The sequence below is a fragment of the Leptonotus elevatus genome, chromosome 13, assembly GCF_054856555.1.
Source record: "Leptonotus elevatus isolate MCC_2025b chromosome 13, RoL_Lele_1.0, whole genome shotgun sequence".
NCBI classification, from domain to species: Eukaryota; Metazoa; Chordata; class Actinopteri; order Syngnathiformes; family Syngnathidae; genus Leptonotus; species Leptonotus elevatus.
Genome location: NC_141251.1, coordinates 18,770,662 through 18,785,112, shown reverse-complemented (window position 1 = coordinate 18,785,112; position 14,451 = coordinate 18,770,662). Strand labels below are relative to the sequence as shown.

Below are 14,451 nucleotides of genomic sequence, written 5' to 3'. Positions count from 1 at the left end.
CACTTCCTGGTCCCCTATCACCTGACTAGACACTAACCAATCAGAAGCTAGCATACTTTAGGTAAATGCAAGTGAATGACGGAGAGCAGCAGGTTCGACACATCAACTTAGTTACTTGTACATATATATATATACATATATATGTAAATAATAATTCTGCAAACATAAATGTACAAGTAAATATTTTAACAAATTAACTTAAAATCCTCAGGGTGTGGAGCTTTGCAAAGTGAGGCGTCTTTGGCAGTACCCAACGCTTCAAAGTGTGAATGCTTAACATGATATGGTTAAAGCCATTACTATCTCTTTTTTTGAAAACCCGACCGAAAAGTATTGGCACAAACATCTGAATATTACGTTACGTGTATTTCTTGTAAGTTTCTGAGGGGTTTTTCTCTCTCAAATCTGCCACTTTATAAACTCGCAAATTTGGTACTTTATAAAGTTGCAAATTTATGAGTTTTTTTCCCCCCCCATTTAAAGTTTTTTTCACTAAATATTGCCCCCGCCCTCTAAAAAATATATATTTATACGTGGTCCTAATACATGGTTTATGCCATGAAATCAGTGTTGCCATCTTGGGGACTTTCCACATCCTTTTGGCGACTTTTTCTAGTAGACAAAGCATTTAAGTCATGAAGTTATTTTGAGAAGCATCAAATCAAAAAAACAAACCAGCAGAAGAAAGTTCTAAACAGGTTTTTTTTTTTACTCACTTCTTGCCTTCCCCATAATTTTATTCCTGTCTCCTTCAGCACCAATTACAATTACATACAAATGGCCAATTATGCAAATTAGGTGATGACATCATTTTGTGACTTTTAGGGCAGCCAATTGCTACTTTCTTTACTAGGGAGTTGGCAAAACTGCATGAAATACATGGAAAAGCTCTTGAATTGGATTAAAATGAACGACTACGCAGACTAGACTCTTTGTACAAATACGGTATATCCTGCCAAAATGATCAAATATAAATAAATAAATACATCACACCCAGAATCCACAGGTACAAGAAAAAGATCAGTTATTATAGCAATAATGTCATCAGATAGTCAAGATTTTCTCATTAGTTTGACCTCTAAAGCAACTTTAGGATAGCGAAAAATCCGCTAATTGACACTTTCCCAAAGTGTTTGTAATTGCCTATAAATAGCTTGCCTATAGTTTGGTCTCTGTTTTTGTCCACCATATTGGAAGTTGAGATCAGAAGGATAACCTTAGACTTGTAACAGAAAGACTAATAAACAACTCATGTTGTTGTTGTTTTTTGTTTTTCTATATCACCCTACTATTATTAACTAACGTATGAATTTTCCAACCTCCTTAGATGTGCTAAAAAGGGGGCTAAAAGCAGAAAGCAATTACAGGGGGGCATTAAAAAAAAATTGGGGGGGGGGGTGGGGGGGTGCACACTTCTTCGACCTAAATCTAATGTTGAACAGTGGCGTTGTGACAACTGCAAAAGTGCTCGGAAATATTTTCTGTCACTTAAAAGTGGCAGTTCATCATGAAAGATGAATAAATAACAAGTGCTATTGATCAGCGAAAGTATGCTATTGGAATATTTATTGATATCAAGAAATCTTTTGACACAATTAACCATGATATATTAATTAAAAAACTGGAACGACATGACATCAGAGGTATTGTGTCAGACTGGATAAAGAGCTATTTACATAAAAGACAACAGTATGTGAAGCTCGGTGTTCTATCTTCATCCTACTTGGATATTGTATGTGGTGTGCCCCAAGGGTCTGTTTTAGGCCCCAAATTGTTTATTTTGTCTATCAATGACATTTGTAAGGTATTGGATATTCTGAAACTGGTTTTGTTTGTGGATGACACCAATATTTTTTGTTGTGGGGAACATTTAAATGAGTTATTGAATGAAATCACTGAACGAATGGGAAAAAAATTAAAATGTGGTTTGACAGAAACAAACTATTATTAAATTTACTTAAAACAAAAGTCATGTTGTTTGGGAATTACATAAATGTACAAATACAAATAAAGATTGATGGGGTGAAAATTGACAAGGTTCAAGAACATTTTATAAAAGATGAGAAAATTAGTTGGAAGCCACACATTAAACACATATATACCAAATTATCAAAAAGCATTGCAGTATTGAATAAAGTCAAATGGATACTTGATTACGATGTGCTCCGCATTTTGTACTGTTATATAATTCTGCCATATTTTAGTTACTGCTTTGAAAATTAGGGTAATAATTACATAAGTTCAATCAGTTCCTTAATAACTATACAAAAAAAGGGCAATACGAATCACACATAAGGTTGGGTATCTGGATCATACACACTCACTATTTTTACAGTCAAAACACTTAAAATTTGTTGATATAGTGAGTTTTCAGAGAGCACAGGTTATGTATAAAGTTACAAATAATGTTACCACAAAATATTCAAAAAATGTTTAGAGAGAAAGATGGGGGTTATAAATTAAGAGGGGAATACAATCTAAACAATTTACATTATTTGAACAAACAGGTGAAGGTTCTGTATATCATTCTGTGGGTTGAAATTATGGAATAGTCTATGTGAGAACTTAAAACAATGTACAAATATAAATCAATTTAAAAGTAAATATAAAAGTTATGTATTTACGAGATACAGATGGAATGGGGGGGGGGGGGGGGGGTAGACAACCACTAAGTGATTAGGTTGCTGACTATGTTTACTATGGTTCGTGTCTTGTGTTTTGTTATTGTTGGCTTTTTGGATCTAGGTTGTACTTTACTATATTTTCTGTGGATTTATAATGATGAGCTCTCTGAGTATTTATTTTATATTATTATTATGGAGTGGTTGATTATTAGTTACTTTTGTTATCCTCAACAATATATTTTTGTATTTTTTATTTATTTACCATTGCTGCAAACTAAGAAAATATGGAGAAGGGAGGAGACTTAATAAGTCTTGTGACTTCTTCCCACTTTTGAAAATGGAAAATCGTTGTTAGGTGCGCTTTGGTGAATTTTGCTTGTTTTGTAGCTATTTTATTTTATTTTGTTGTTGTATGTTATTTACTGTTATTGTTCTTGCTTTGTTTGTATTCTTTTTCATGTTCAAATAAACTCAAACTCAAATCTAAAAGACAACAAAAAACAAGTTCTGTGTGCATCTATTCAACTCAAAAGTTCATTAGCAACAAAGCAGAACGCCATTTCTATAGACAACCATGTCCGGAGGAATGACTCTGTGGCCCAGCCCCTTTTATCTGCAAATGGCGAGCCTTCCTTCGTTGTTTGGATTTAAGGCTATACGGATACGGACACAATTTCATATCTTGTGTTTTTTGTCAGACATCTCTATTCTTTTCAGCATGAGACTTGTACATGCATCGTTTCAGTCTTTTATGGCGTCTGCATGCTGTATTTTATTGATACTTACTTACTTACAAGTATTCACTTCCCTATTTCTTGTTATTATCCATCCATCCATTTTCTTAACTGCCTGTCCTCAAGGGTCGCGGGGGGCGCTGGAGCCTATCCCAGCTGGCTTCGGGCAGTAGGTGGGGCACACCCTGAACTGGTTGCCAGCCAATCACAGGGCACACAGAGACGAACACACTCACAATTACCTATGGACAATTTGGAGTGTTCAATTAACCTGCCATGCATGTCTTTGGAATGTGGGAGAAAACCGGAGTACCCAGATAAAACCCACGCAAGCATGGTGAGAACATGCAGATTCCACCCAGGAAGGCCGAAGCCCGGACTCGATCTCACGTCCTCTGCACTGGGAGGTGAACGTGCTAACCAGTCAACCACCGTGCCGCCATTCTTGTTATTAATGTATGAATATTAATTGTATTTACTTGTATACTTACCTACTTGTGGTATTAATTAATTGTGTTTTGTGTTATTTCATTTCACTTGCCTCTACTGCAAGACTGATAATGATACAAGAACGATATTATATGGGTTCAGTGAAAACTAATTGAAATATCAATCTAAAAGGATCATGTGTAAAGTGCATTGTTTATTAGAACTTGGTGACAGTCATCAACATTAACAAGCTTGGCAATAAAAAACGGAATTGAACTCATATTGTACTGCAGTGTAATAAATAATTTTATCCTGCAACATAAGTTGTTGTGTTTGTTGTGTTTGTGGGCCTGCATGCATGCGTGTGTGGGTCTGTTTAACCGCATCACTGCGTGTGTTCAACAATTGTGTCCATGCATGTGTTGTGTGTGTGGCTTGACTGATTAAAATAAAAGTTTGCCACTTATCTATGCACGTTGTAACTTGAGGACTCACGGGAATTCCAGCGATGTCAACTGTGTCAGCCTGGATCGATGTTTGATGTTTTGTGGCTCCCATTACAATACGTTGCTTTGCATCACTTTTTTTTTTAATCCACAATTTTTTTTAATCCACGACGCAGATTGCTACATCCACAAGCGAGAAAAAGTTGACTTGACGTTCGATGTTTGATATTCACTCCTACTGTCTAATTTAGGGACTGTCTACAAATTACATTCTCCAGGGTGACGTATCATCAAATCACCATAAAGGTTTTTATTTATTTTTTATTCTGACTGCTTTATTAACTGGCAATGATAAGCAACTACCTACTAAAACATTTATCATATCTCTCATTTTGGACAATTTGGGGACATTTAAGAGACACAAATGACCAATGTTCCAAAATATTCACCAAAAATCAACAAAAACACATTTTCTCATTCTGATTGCTGTAGTAGCTTGCCATGGCAAACAACAAGCTACTACAGCTCCAATATTTATCATATTTATCATTATGGACAAGTTGGGGGCATTCAAAGGACTAAAAAGACCATAAATGATAAAAAATATTCACCAAAAATCAACAAAAACACATTTTGTGATTCTGATTGCTGTATTAGATAGCAATGGTATGCAACTAATGACTGCAGCTCCAATATTTATCATAAATTTTATTATGGACAATTTGAGGACATTTAAGGGACAAAATTTTTCCAAAATATTAACCCAAAATCAACAAAAACACATTTTGTCATTGTGATTGCTGTAGTAGATGGCATTGGCAAGCAACTAACTACTAAAGCTCCAATATTTATCATATCTCTCATTATTGACAAGTTGGGGACATTCAAGGGACTAAAGGGACCATAAATGATCAAAAATAAATAAAAAAAACACCAAAAATCAACAAAAACACATCTACTACAGCAATCAGAATGACAAAATGTGTTATTGTTGATTTTTGGTGAATATTTTGGAATATTTTTGTCCCTTAAATGTCCTAAAATTGTCCATAATGAAAGATATAATAAATAATGGAGCTCTAGTAGTTTGTTGCATACCAATGCTATCTACTACAGCAATCACAATGGCAAAATGTGTTTTTGTTGATTCACACACATTTTTGGTGATTTTGTTTTATTTTTATCATTTATGGTCCTTTTAGTCCCTTGAATGTCCCCAACTTGTCCATAATGAAATATATGATAAATATTGGAGCTCTAGTAGTTCATTGTTTGCCATGGCAAGCTACTACAGCAATCAGAATGAGAAAATGTGTTTTTGTTGATTTTTGGTGAATATTTTGGAATATTGGTCATTTTTGTCCCTTAAATGTCCACAAATTGTCCAAAATGAGAGATATGATAAATATTGGAGCTGTAGTAGGTAGTTGCTTATCATTGCCAGTTACTACAGCAGTCAGAATTAAAAAAATATATATAACCTTTATGGGGATTTTATGATACGTCACCCAGGAGAATGTAATTTGTAGACGGTCCCTAAGTTAGACGGTAGGAGTGAATATCAAACATCGAACGTGAAGCCCACTTTTTCTTGCTAATATAGCGTGGGCGGTCATTCGGCCGGCGGACGAGCGCGCGCTGACGAACACAGAAGTAGATTTGTCTGTCAAAGGACGCTCGCCCACCCCCCATCCCGATTGTCATTTGCTAGCTTTAGCTGTCAAAGCCAAACTTGAAAGGAAGTATATGGTTGGTTGGCAAGCCATGCTTTACTTGAAGCACAAGCACCGCAAGTTTACGTGACTGATAGGAAGAACGGATTAGCGAGGCCTCTCAACACAGCTTCCAACCCAGGGCGGGCACGGCACCCTAATGATACAGAGCATAGCAAAAATTTGGATGAAGGAGCAAAGACGCAAAGTGGCCGTCCTAAACAACTACAATGCCTACACAATTCAAACATCTCTTAGCGACCGTGTGCAAAGACAAGCAGAAATGAATCCGAGAATGCTTCACTTAATGATCCAGAATAGTTGACATATTGGCTTAATTTAGCTAAAACAGTTACCAGTGCCATTCAAAGAACCCTCCATTTTTAACATGCATGTATATGCAACAATTGCCCGATATCTGACAAAAGATATATAATTTATAAATCTGTGCTACTTAAGAGTACTGAACTAAAATTCAAATGTGCTGTATTTAGGCCTACATGTATGTAACATGTGTTTTCTAACATTGCTAAGCATGAAAGCGTACCTTCAGTGTAGTGTTCAGAACAAACACAGATGTACGGAAAGGCTATTTAGCCAGAGTGAGATCATGAAAGTCACAAGCTCCATCTTTTCCTTGATAAATGTTTCATCTTTTCACCCTGATTGAAAATAAGAGTTTGTCTCTATGACCTGTGTTGTTGCAGTCAAAGAACCATGTGAGAATTCATCTTTTTTATGTTGGCTAGTACCAAAATAAAAACAATGAGTAGCCTACACCTGCTACATAGCAGCCAGCCTCAGGTGTGTTCAGAGGTGAATGACTTGATGGGTATTATAGATACCACAAGATGACAGCAAAAGTTATTTTGGCCTGAGCACAAAACCACAAATAGGTGAGATTTTCAGCAAATAAGCACTGTACATAATTTGTAGCTCTAATCATAAATAGTTGGCTTGCCAGTTCAAAAAGCACATTTTCATTGTGCTGAAAAAATTTATGTCGCCCTCAAAAGATTACTAGATTTTAGTTTTATACAGTGATTCACTTATTTCTACCATATAATTTCCTATAGGGGTAATGTTTCAGGTAATGTTTAAATCATAGCAACTTGGAAATCAACGTCATTTATATCAAAATGATATACGCTAATAATTGGTTGGATGGCCTAATTTCTGTTTTTCTTTTTAAATGCCATACTCAATTCTCTACTATACCAGGTTAGCGTAACATGATTGACAGAGTGGAGGAAGCCCTCTAACCCCCTCCCTCCCAACAAGTGTTTACGTGCTTGTGACGTCACTTTGGGCACGCCCACTCAGGAACAACTGCTCGCAGGATCCGCAGCGAGAGCGAGAGAGGATGCACACTTGCACAGTACGCACGTTCCAATCGAACGACTGCTTTTTGTCTGAATGAAAAGATTCTTCAAAATAATCATATTTTAATCCTGGCGCGGCACTATTTTGCTGTATTTTTTTTCACTTTTATGATACTTTTTATAGAGGAGTTAGTAAACGAGTGGCACAGGTAATTTGTCGAGGGACGTCGGCGTGCATGTATGCATTTAAATGAAATAACCTTTGTGCTTTATTATCCCTCGAGACTAAGATGCTTGTCAATGGGAATTTGCCCTCTTAAATGTTATAATGTAATTTATTTAAAGTGTGGCATTGATAGCCTTTTTAGGTTATTTTAACGTTCTCACCCTTTTTCACTGTTCAAGTCATTACCGTGTCATATAAGCAAATATATCAATTAAAAAGTTTAGTTGAATAAATTATGCTTTCAACTGCTATTTTAGAGGAACACCGAGTTCAGTGTATGTGCGTCTCTGAGTGTGTGAGTGTGCGTGCGAGCTTGCACAAGGCCATTCGTCTTGTGGGACAATAAAAGGAGAGTTTTTGGGGGCCTGACACGGACAATTTATGGCTGCCCTTCCTCGCCCTAATAACTCACATATTGTGTCACGGACTGTCAAACCCACGCAGAACACAGCCACGCTGTTATCAATCACACATTTCTGCATATTGTCTCATATAGGCTACACACACACACACACACACACACACACACACACACACACACACACACACACACACACACACACACACACACACACACACTCACACACACTCCTCACAAAAAAAACGCTGGGAAGATAGCTGAAGTGTGCGCACTTAACATAATATTAAAATGACATAATGTCATGTTTGCCTGTTTGAAGCCTTTTCCTATGAGTGAATGTCAGTTTTAAGTAAGTCAAACTAAATATATGGGGAAAATACGACGCAACACTTGAATAAATGTTTATTATTATTTGGTATGAACATCTGTGAGTTCTATGTTAAAGGCCTTTTAAAAAAAATATATATAGAAGTTGCTCTCAAGGTTTTATTTATTTTGTGTGCTTGGTGGTCCATATCAAATTCTCAAAAGTGTATTTGACCTCAGGCCATAGTTTCCCCACCCCTAATTTAAGGACAATAACTTAAAAAAAAGAAAGTATACTATAAAGTAAACTTGTAAAGTAAAATCCACATATTGTGATTGTTGTTAATTTGTATTGCATTATTACAGTTTACTAAAATAATAATTTATATAAGAACAAAACACACGTGCACACAATTAGGCGGAAGTGCAAATAAACATAATAAATTAAATATAGGCTAACAGAAAATTTACAAACAGAAAAATAAATAATTGCATACAAATTAAATGACCCTGAGGAAAGTTGGTGTTTGTTTTTATTGTAGCCTATTATTACATTTTAAAAGTACAAGAATGCTTGCTAGTGTGTTTTTGTGCAGTGTGTGTGTGTGTGTCTTTAAAATTTAGAGTTGTACTTATAATTTTATGAATAGCCTAGTTAGTTGGGTAGTTAGTTAGTTAGCTACATTTTAATAAAAATAAATTTAAAAAATGACATACATCTTTTTGAAACAAACATTCCAGTTATTATATATTCGAATGAAAAAGTTCAATTTTAAAATAATTTAATTGTACTGTAACAAAACGTAAATATGTACTTTCCTTCTTCTTCTTTTTTGCCCAGTGCAATCGTCCAGCTAGGCCATGTTTTCTGGTGCTGTGCCTCTCCAAAAGTTGACCTGTCAAGACGATTACCGCAGAGGGAGATTAATGGCAGAGGCGGGTTTGCAATAATCATCGTTTTGTTTGATGTGACAAGCCTGATAGGCGTTGATTTACTTACAAACTGATAGGCTTTTAATTGAGCGCCGATGGAGATGAAAGCATTGAAAGGATCCCCCCCACCACCTCCACCCCGTTCCCGGCACCCCCGCCCTTTACTCCCCTTAAGTCTCAATACTGATTAGACCTCTCAGCGGTGAATAGTTGGGAGCCATTTTGCACTTTTTCTTTTCTTCGCACCACCTGACAGTCCATCGCTCTTCCTCTTTTTACACACACAAAAAGAAGAGCGACCATTTCTGCATTGTGTGCAAATAAAGGCGAGCCCACATCAGTGTGTAAAATGTCTGCCTTTGTTATCTCTTTGTTGGAGTTGGCAGGTGACAGCCATCTGCAAACACTGTGTCAAATATGTATGGCTATGAATTAATTTTCATACATTTCAATTATGTTTCAGCCCCGCACAGTGTGTCAAAAAAAACCTCACCCGAGTCACCACCCTCCCATAAAAAAATTAAATAAAAAATAAGTTGCTTAACTATTTTGGCCCCATCACGCATTCATTGACATAAATCAAATGGAGCATTGATTGACAGCCCCCATGACAAACAACTGATTGATTGCATTGACTGGGGTGTCGGGGGTGAAGATAGGAATAGAAATAGGAGCGGGTTGTATATTAGAGTGAAAACATGTGACATTTGCGTCCCCTCCATCACTTACTTTTTGGTCTATTCCTGTCAACACGCCTCTGTTTAAGGAGAGAGCGGCCGGTTGGTTTTATGGTTGCCAGGTGGGAAAAGAGAGTTGGTAGGCAGCCATTTTGGGTCTTTTGCCTAAATTTTGGCATTTCAATTAAATCAATATTACACAATACTGTACAGTAAATGGGAAATAATATTATTAATAATCTGCATAGTGTGCTCTAAAATTAAACATCCTGGATATTGGTCTTTTATTTTTATTTTCATCTTGCAAATTCTACTTTGTGCTAACTTTTGTTGAGGGAAATGTGAAATATGTTTACTGTTTTGTTCAAAATGTACTGTGAAGTGATCTTATCCTGAAACAGTCTAAGTGAATTTGGTGAGTTTACATATGATTTTCATATTATGTTCTTGTTCTTAAGGTCAAATCAAACTCTTTTGATTGCATTCGTAGTACATTGCTTTAGAGCTAACTTTATTTATATATATATATATATATATATATATATATATATATATATATATATATATATATATATATATATATATATATATATATGTGTGTATATATATATATATATATATATATATGAGTATATATATGTATATATATATATATATATATGTGTGTGTATATATATATATATATATATATATATATATGTATTTCGTTTTTCGGTTTTTTTTAAAGAGACTATAGCCTACAATTAATGTCATCAATATTTTGTGTATATTTTCTATATTTATTTAAGCACAGTGTACAACGTTAATATGGCGTACAATGATATTGAATGCACTTTTATGACTTTTATGTCTTGTCCTTGATGAACACTCACTTATTTTTAACATTGGTCATGGTAGTACTTGGAGAGTGTTTTTTTTATGGTACTTGGGGTGGGGTTTCAGAACCCCTTCTTAGACTTATTTTGAACCTTCAAGGCACCCAAGGACATTTAATTAATAAAAATGCATTAGGATAATTAAAATGTTGACGATGATGTTAGCGGATATAGCATTGGTCATACCTGATGGCTGGCCGAAGATGATGGAGAGAAAAGATTGCTATTAGCAGTGGTGGAATTTAATAATGGCTAATTTGTCAACATAAGTGTTGAACTGAAGGGAAAGAGTCATTTTGGAAGTTTTGGAGTTTGCGGGGGAGGGAGGTGCATGGGGATAATACACATGCAGAGTCTCTATTGCGAAATAAATTTCACAAACATCTAATAGGAAAGAAGTAGTCTTCCCTTGCAATATCGTGGTTCATATTATTCCCCTTATTGCCCTGCTATATATAAAAGTGTTTGCACCATAGTTTTGCTTAATGCCCTCGTATGTGGGAAAGGAGAGCCACAGTCATTGTTGCACTTTTGAATAATTTATTGAATGCTGGGGGGGGGGGGGGGGGAAGAGCAAAACAAACAAACACAATGTACACTTGAGCATGAGCTGTGTCCTTTGTGTCATAAATCATATTTACCCATCAAAATGAATGGAAGTGCCATGAATCTACTCAATCTACTCAACAAAAGAGCCAAGTTGGTTTGGTCTAAAAAAAAATATAATAAATGCACCTCGAGGAAAAAAAACGAGTAAGCGTTACCAACAAGCAAACATTTAAAGTCTGCCACGAGGCTCCTCCCCCCCGTGGAGCTGTCAAGGAGGATGACGTCACATCCCCTTGACCCTCCAATCACCTCGGGCTGCCATTTGATTGGAAGGCGGCAAAGGCTTTCATCTCGGGACTAATTCAACTGCTTCTTTCCCCCTCCTCTCTCCTTCCCCGAGTGAAAACGTCTCCCAGTCTCTAGTGCGGGACTACACGCAGAGAGGACGCGCACACGGACGCACACGCGCGGAAACCTCTCCTTTCCTCACTCGCTTCTTCTTCTTCTTCCGCATCCCCAACTAGCAGGATTATTATCTCGCTCGCTTTGTTTTGATCAGTTTTAGAACCTTTTTTGGTGGTTTCCTTAATGCATCTGAGCGAAGCCTAGCCGTCCAATTGGCTGACCATTGGGACATGAGCAGGTCGCCCTCGGCGTCTGTATTGACGAATCTCGGTGAGTTGAGCGCAGCCTGGGAGCGAGCCAGTCGTCGGGGAAGCAGCGGTAGCGACGAGCCGGCCTCTTCTCTCTTTCTCCACAAGCAGCAGCAGCAGCCGAGGAAGCAGCAGCAGCACTCGGCGCCGCCGTCAGATCCGCTCCGGCAAGCCAAGCGACTCCCGGTGAAGGTTTTGAAAATGCTCACCGCACGCTCGGGACACATTTTGCACCCGGAGTATCTGCAGCCTTTGCCCTCCACCCCCATCAGCCCCATCGAGGTAAGAAAACTATGTTAGATTAAAAAGAAAAGAAAAAAAAAGAAGCAGAAATTTGGTTTAAATGTAAAAAGAAAGAAAATGCTCGGCTAAAATGTGATTAAATGTTAATAAAATGACTGTTTCGTCTCCAGCTCGATGCCAAGAAGAGTCCCCTGGCTCTCCTGGCGCAGACGTGCTCCCAGATCGGCAAGCCGGACCCACCGCCCTCCTCCAAACTCTCCTCCGTCGCCTCCAATGGATCTAGCGAGAAGGATTCTAAATGCGGCCCGCTGAAGATGAGCGACATCGGTGCGGACGACAAGTCCAGCTTCAAGCCCTACTCCAAGCCGTCCGACAAGAAGGACTCATCGGGCGGCGGCGGTGCGGACAAATCTGGTTTCCGAGTGCCGAGCGCCACCTGCCAGCCGTTCACGCCGCGCACAGGCAGCCCCAACTCGAGCTCCTCCGCCTCCCCCATGCCAGCGGAGGGCAAGTGCGGGGAGCGGGACGACAAGAAGGAGTCGGACTGCGGGAAAAACGGCGCGGACGGCGGCTCGGCCACGTCCAGCCACAGCCGGATAAGCGTGAGTTGCGGTGGGATTAACGTAGAGGTCAACCAGCACCAGGAGACCACGCACGGCCCCAAGACCTCCTCTTCCTCCTCGGCGTCGGAGTCCTCCCCAGTCACGTCCGTGTCCTCGGCGTCGGTGCTCGGCTCGGGGCTGGTAGCGCCGGTTTCCCCTTACAAACCCGGCCAGACCGTGTTCCCGCTCCCCCCGGCTGGCATGACGTACCCAGGCGGCTTGGCCTACGCGGGCTACCCTCAGCACTTTATGCCGCACGGGGGCAGCCTGGTGAACGCGCAGCTGGCCAGCTCGCTGGGCTGCAGCAAGGCGGGCTCCAGCCCTCTGGCCGGAGCCTCCCCGCCCATCATGTCGGCCAGCCTGTGCAGAGACCCTTACTGCCTCAGCTACCACTGTGCCAGCCACCTGGCCGGCGCGGCGGGGGCGTCGTGTACGCACGACTCGGCGGTGGCTGCCGCGGCCGCTCTCAAGTCCAGCTACCCGCTCATGTACCCCACGCACCCCATGCACGGAGTGCACACGTCGGCGCCCTCGTTCAGTGGACACCCCTTGTACCCGTACGGTTTTATTCTCCCCAACGACCCCCTGCCTCACGTGTGCAACTGGGTGTCGGCCAACGGACCGTGCGACAAGCGCTTCTCCTCCTCGGAGGAGCTGCTGAACCACCTGAGGACACACACGGCTTTCACCGGGGCGGAGAAGCTCATGTCCGGCTACCCGGGCTCCTCCTCGCTGGCCAGCGCGGCGGCTGCGGCCATGGCTTGTCACATGCACATGCCGCCGTCGGGGGGCCCCGGCAGCCCCGGGACTTTGGCTCTGAGGAGTCCGCATCACGCACTGGGACTCAGCAGCCGCTACCATCCGTACTCCAAAAGCCCGTTGCCCACCCCTGGAGCCCCCGTCCCGGTCCCTGCTGCTACCGGCCCCTATTACTCCCCCTACGCACTGTATGGTCAGAGACTCACTACAGCTTCAGCGCTTGGATATCAGTGAGGAGTGGAGACAAAAAAGACATTGCAAAGTTTATAAAACAAAGAATGCAAATATAAAGACTTTTATATGGACATATGGGCGGGATCCGTGGACTTCAAACTGTATTTATTTATACGTCTGCTTAAAAAACAAAAAAAAAACAAGCAGGCTGCAAAATGGAACATATTTGAGCAAGTCAAAAAGTGCATTTTGTGGAAACATGAGAGCTAAAGTGGATGAGTGGAGCACACAGTTAGAGAACTAATTCAAAGTAGGCTTCCTCATTTCGATGTTCATTTCAAAGTTGCTATGATTGTATTTGTTCTTATTTAAAAGGAAAAAAATGTCTCAACGAGAAAAGAAAAATAATTTACATGCATGTTTTTTTTGTTTTGTTTTGTTTCTTAAAATTCAGAAATTGTCCACATTTGCCGTTATTTTTCAAGTGTATACCATGGGAAGAGAATTGGTATTTTTTTGTATGTATTCTGAGGGGGGGAAATAAGAAACAATTTTGTTCCATATCTCCTTGTGCCTCATTGACTTGATTCACCACCGACCCTAAATGTGTGAATTCCACTGACATTCTCTTGGATTGAAGAGTGTGTGTAAGACATTCACTTTTAAAGCTGCCATAATTTGAATTTTAAAAATAATTTCACAGAACGTATGATACATTATAATTGAAATACATCGTTTTTGCAAAAATGCGTGTGTGTGTGTGTGTTTGTGTGTGTGTGTGTGTGTGTGTGTGTGTGTGTGTGTGTGAAAGAGAGACGAAGCGTAA

The 14,451-nt window shown here is 39.6% G+C and overlaps 1 protein-coding gene across 2 annotated transcripts; it reads left to right on the top strand.

The window, feature by feature from the left end:
* The first annotated feature begins 11,387 nt into the window (after window positions 1-11,387).
* Window positions 11,388-14,246, top strand: znf503 (zinc finger protein 503). Of its 2 annotated transcripts, XM_086092152.1 has the most exons (3): window positions 11,388-11,869; window positions 11,959-12,129; window positions 12,261-14,246. In XM_086092152.1, exons 2-3 carry the CDS (start codon window positions 12,049-12,051, stop codon window positions 13,683-13,685), a joined length of 1,506 nt encoding a protein of 501 aa, XP_085948278.1. In that variant the 5' UTR covers window positions 11,388-11,869; window positions 11,959-12,048; the 3' UTR covers window positions 13,686-14,246. The 2 variants fall into 2 exon arrangements, with proteins under 2 accessions (XP_085948278.1, XP_085948277.1); XM_086092151.1 differs by having other exon boundaries at window positions 11,389-12,129.
* Window positions 14,247-14,451: the final 205 nt, after the last annotated feature.

Bases quoted from the DNA above. Each gene is read 5' to 3' on its own strand.
- znf503 (XM_086092151.1), top strand. From the start codon at position 11,830: ATGAGCAGGTCGCCCTCGGCGTCTGTATTGACGAATCTCGGTGAGTTG. The intron at 12,130-12,260 runs GTAAGAAAACTA...TTTCGTCTCCAG, and splicing joins CCCCCATCAGCCCCATCGAG to CTCGATGCCAAGAAGAGTCC.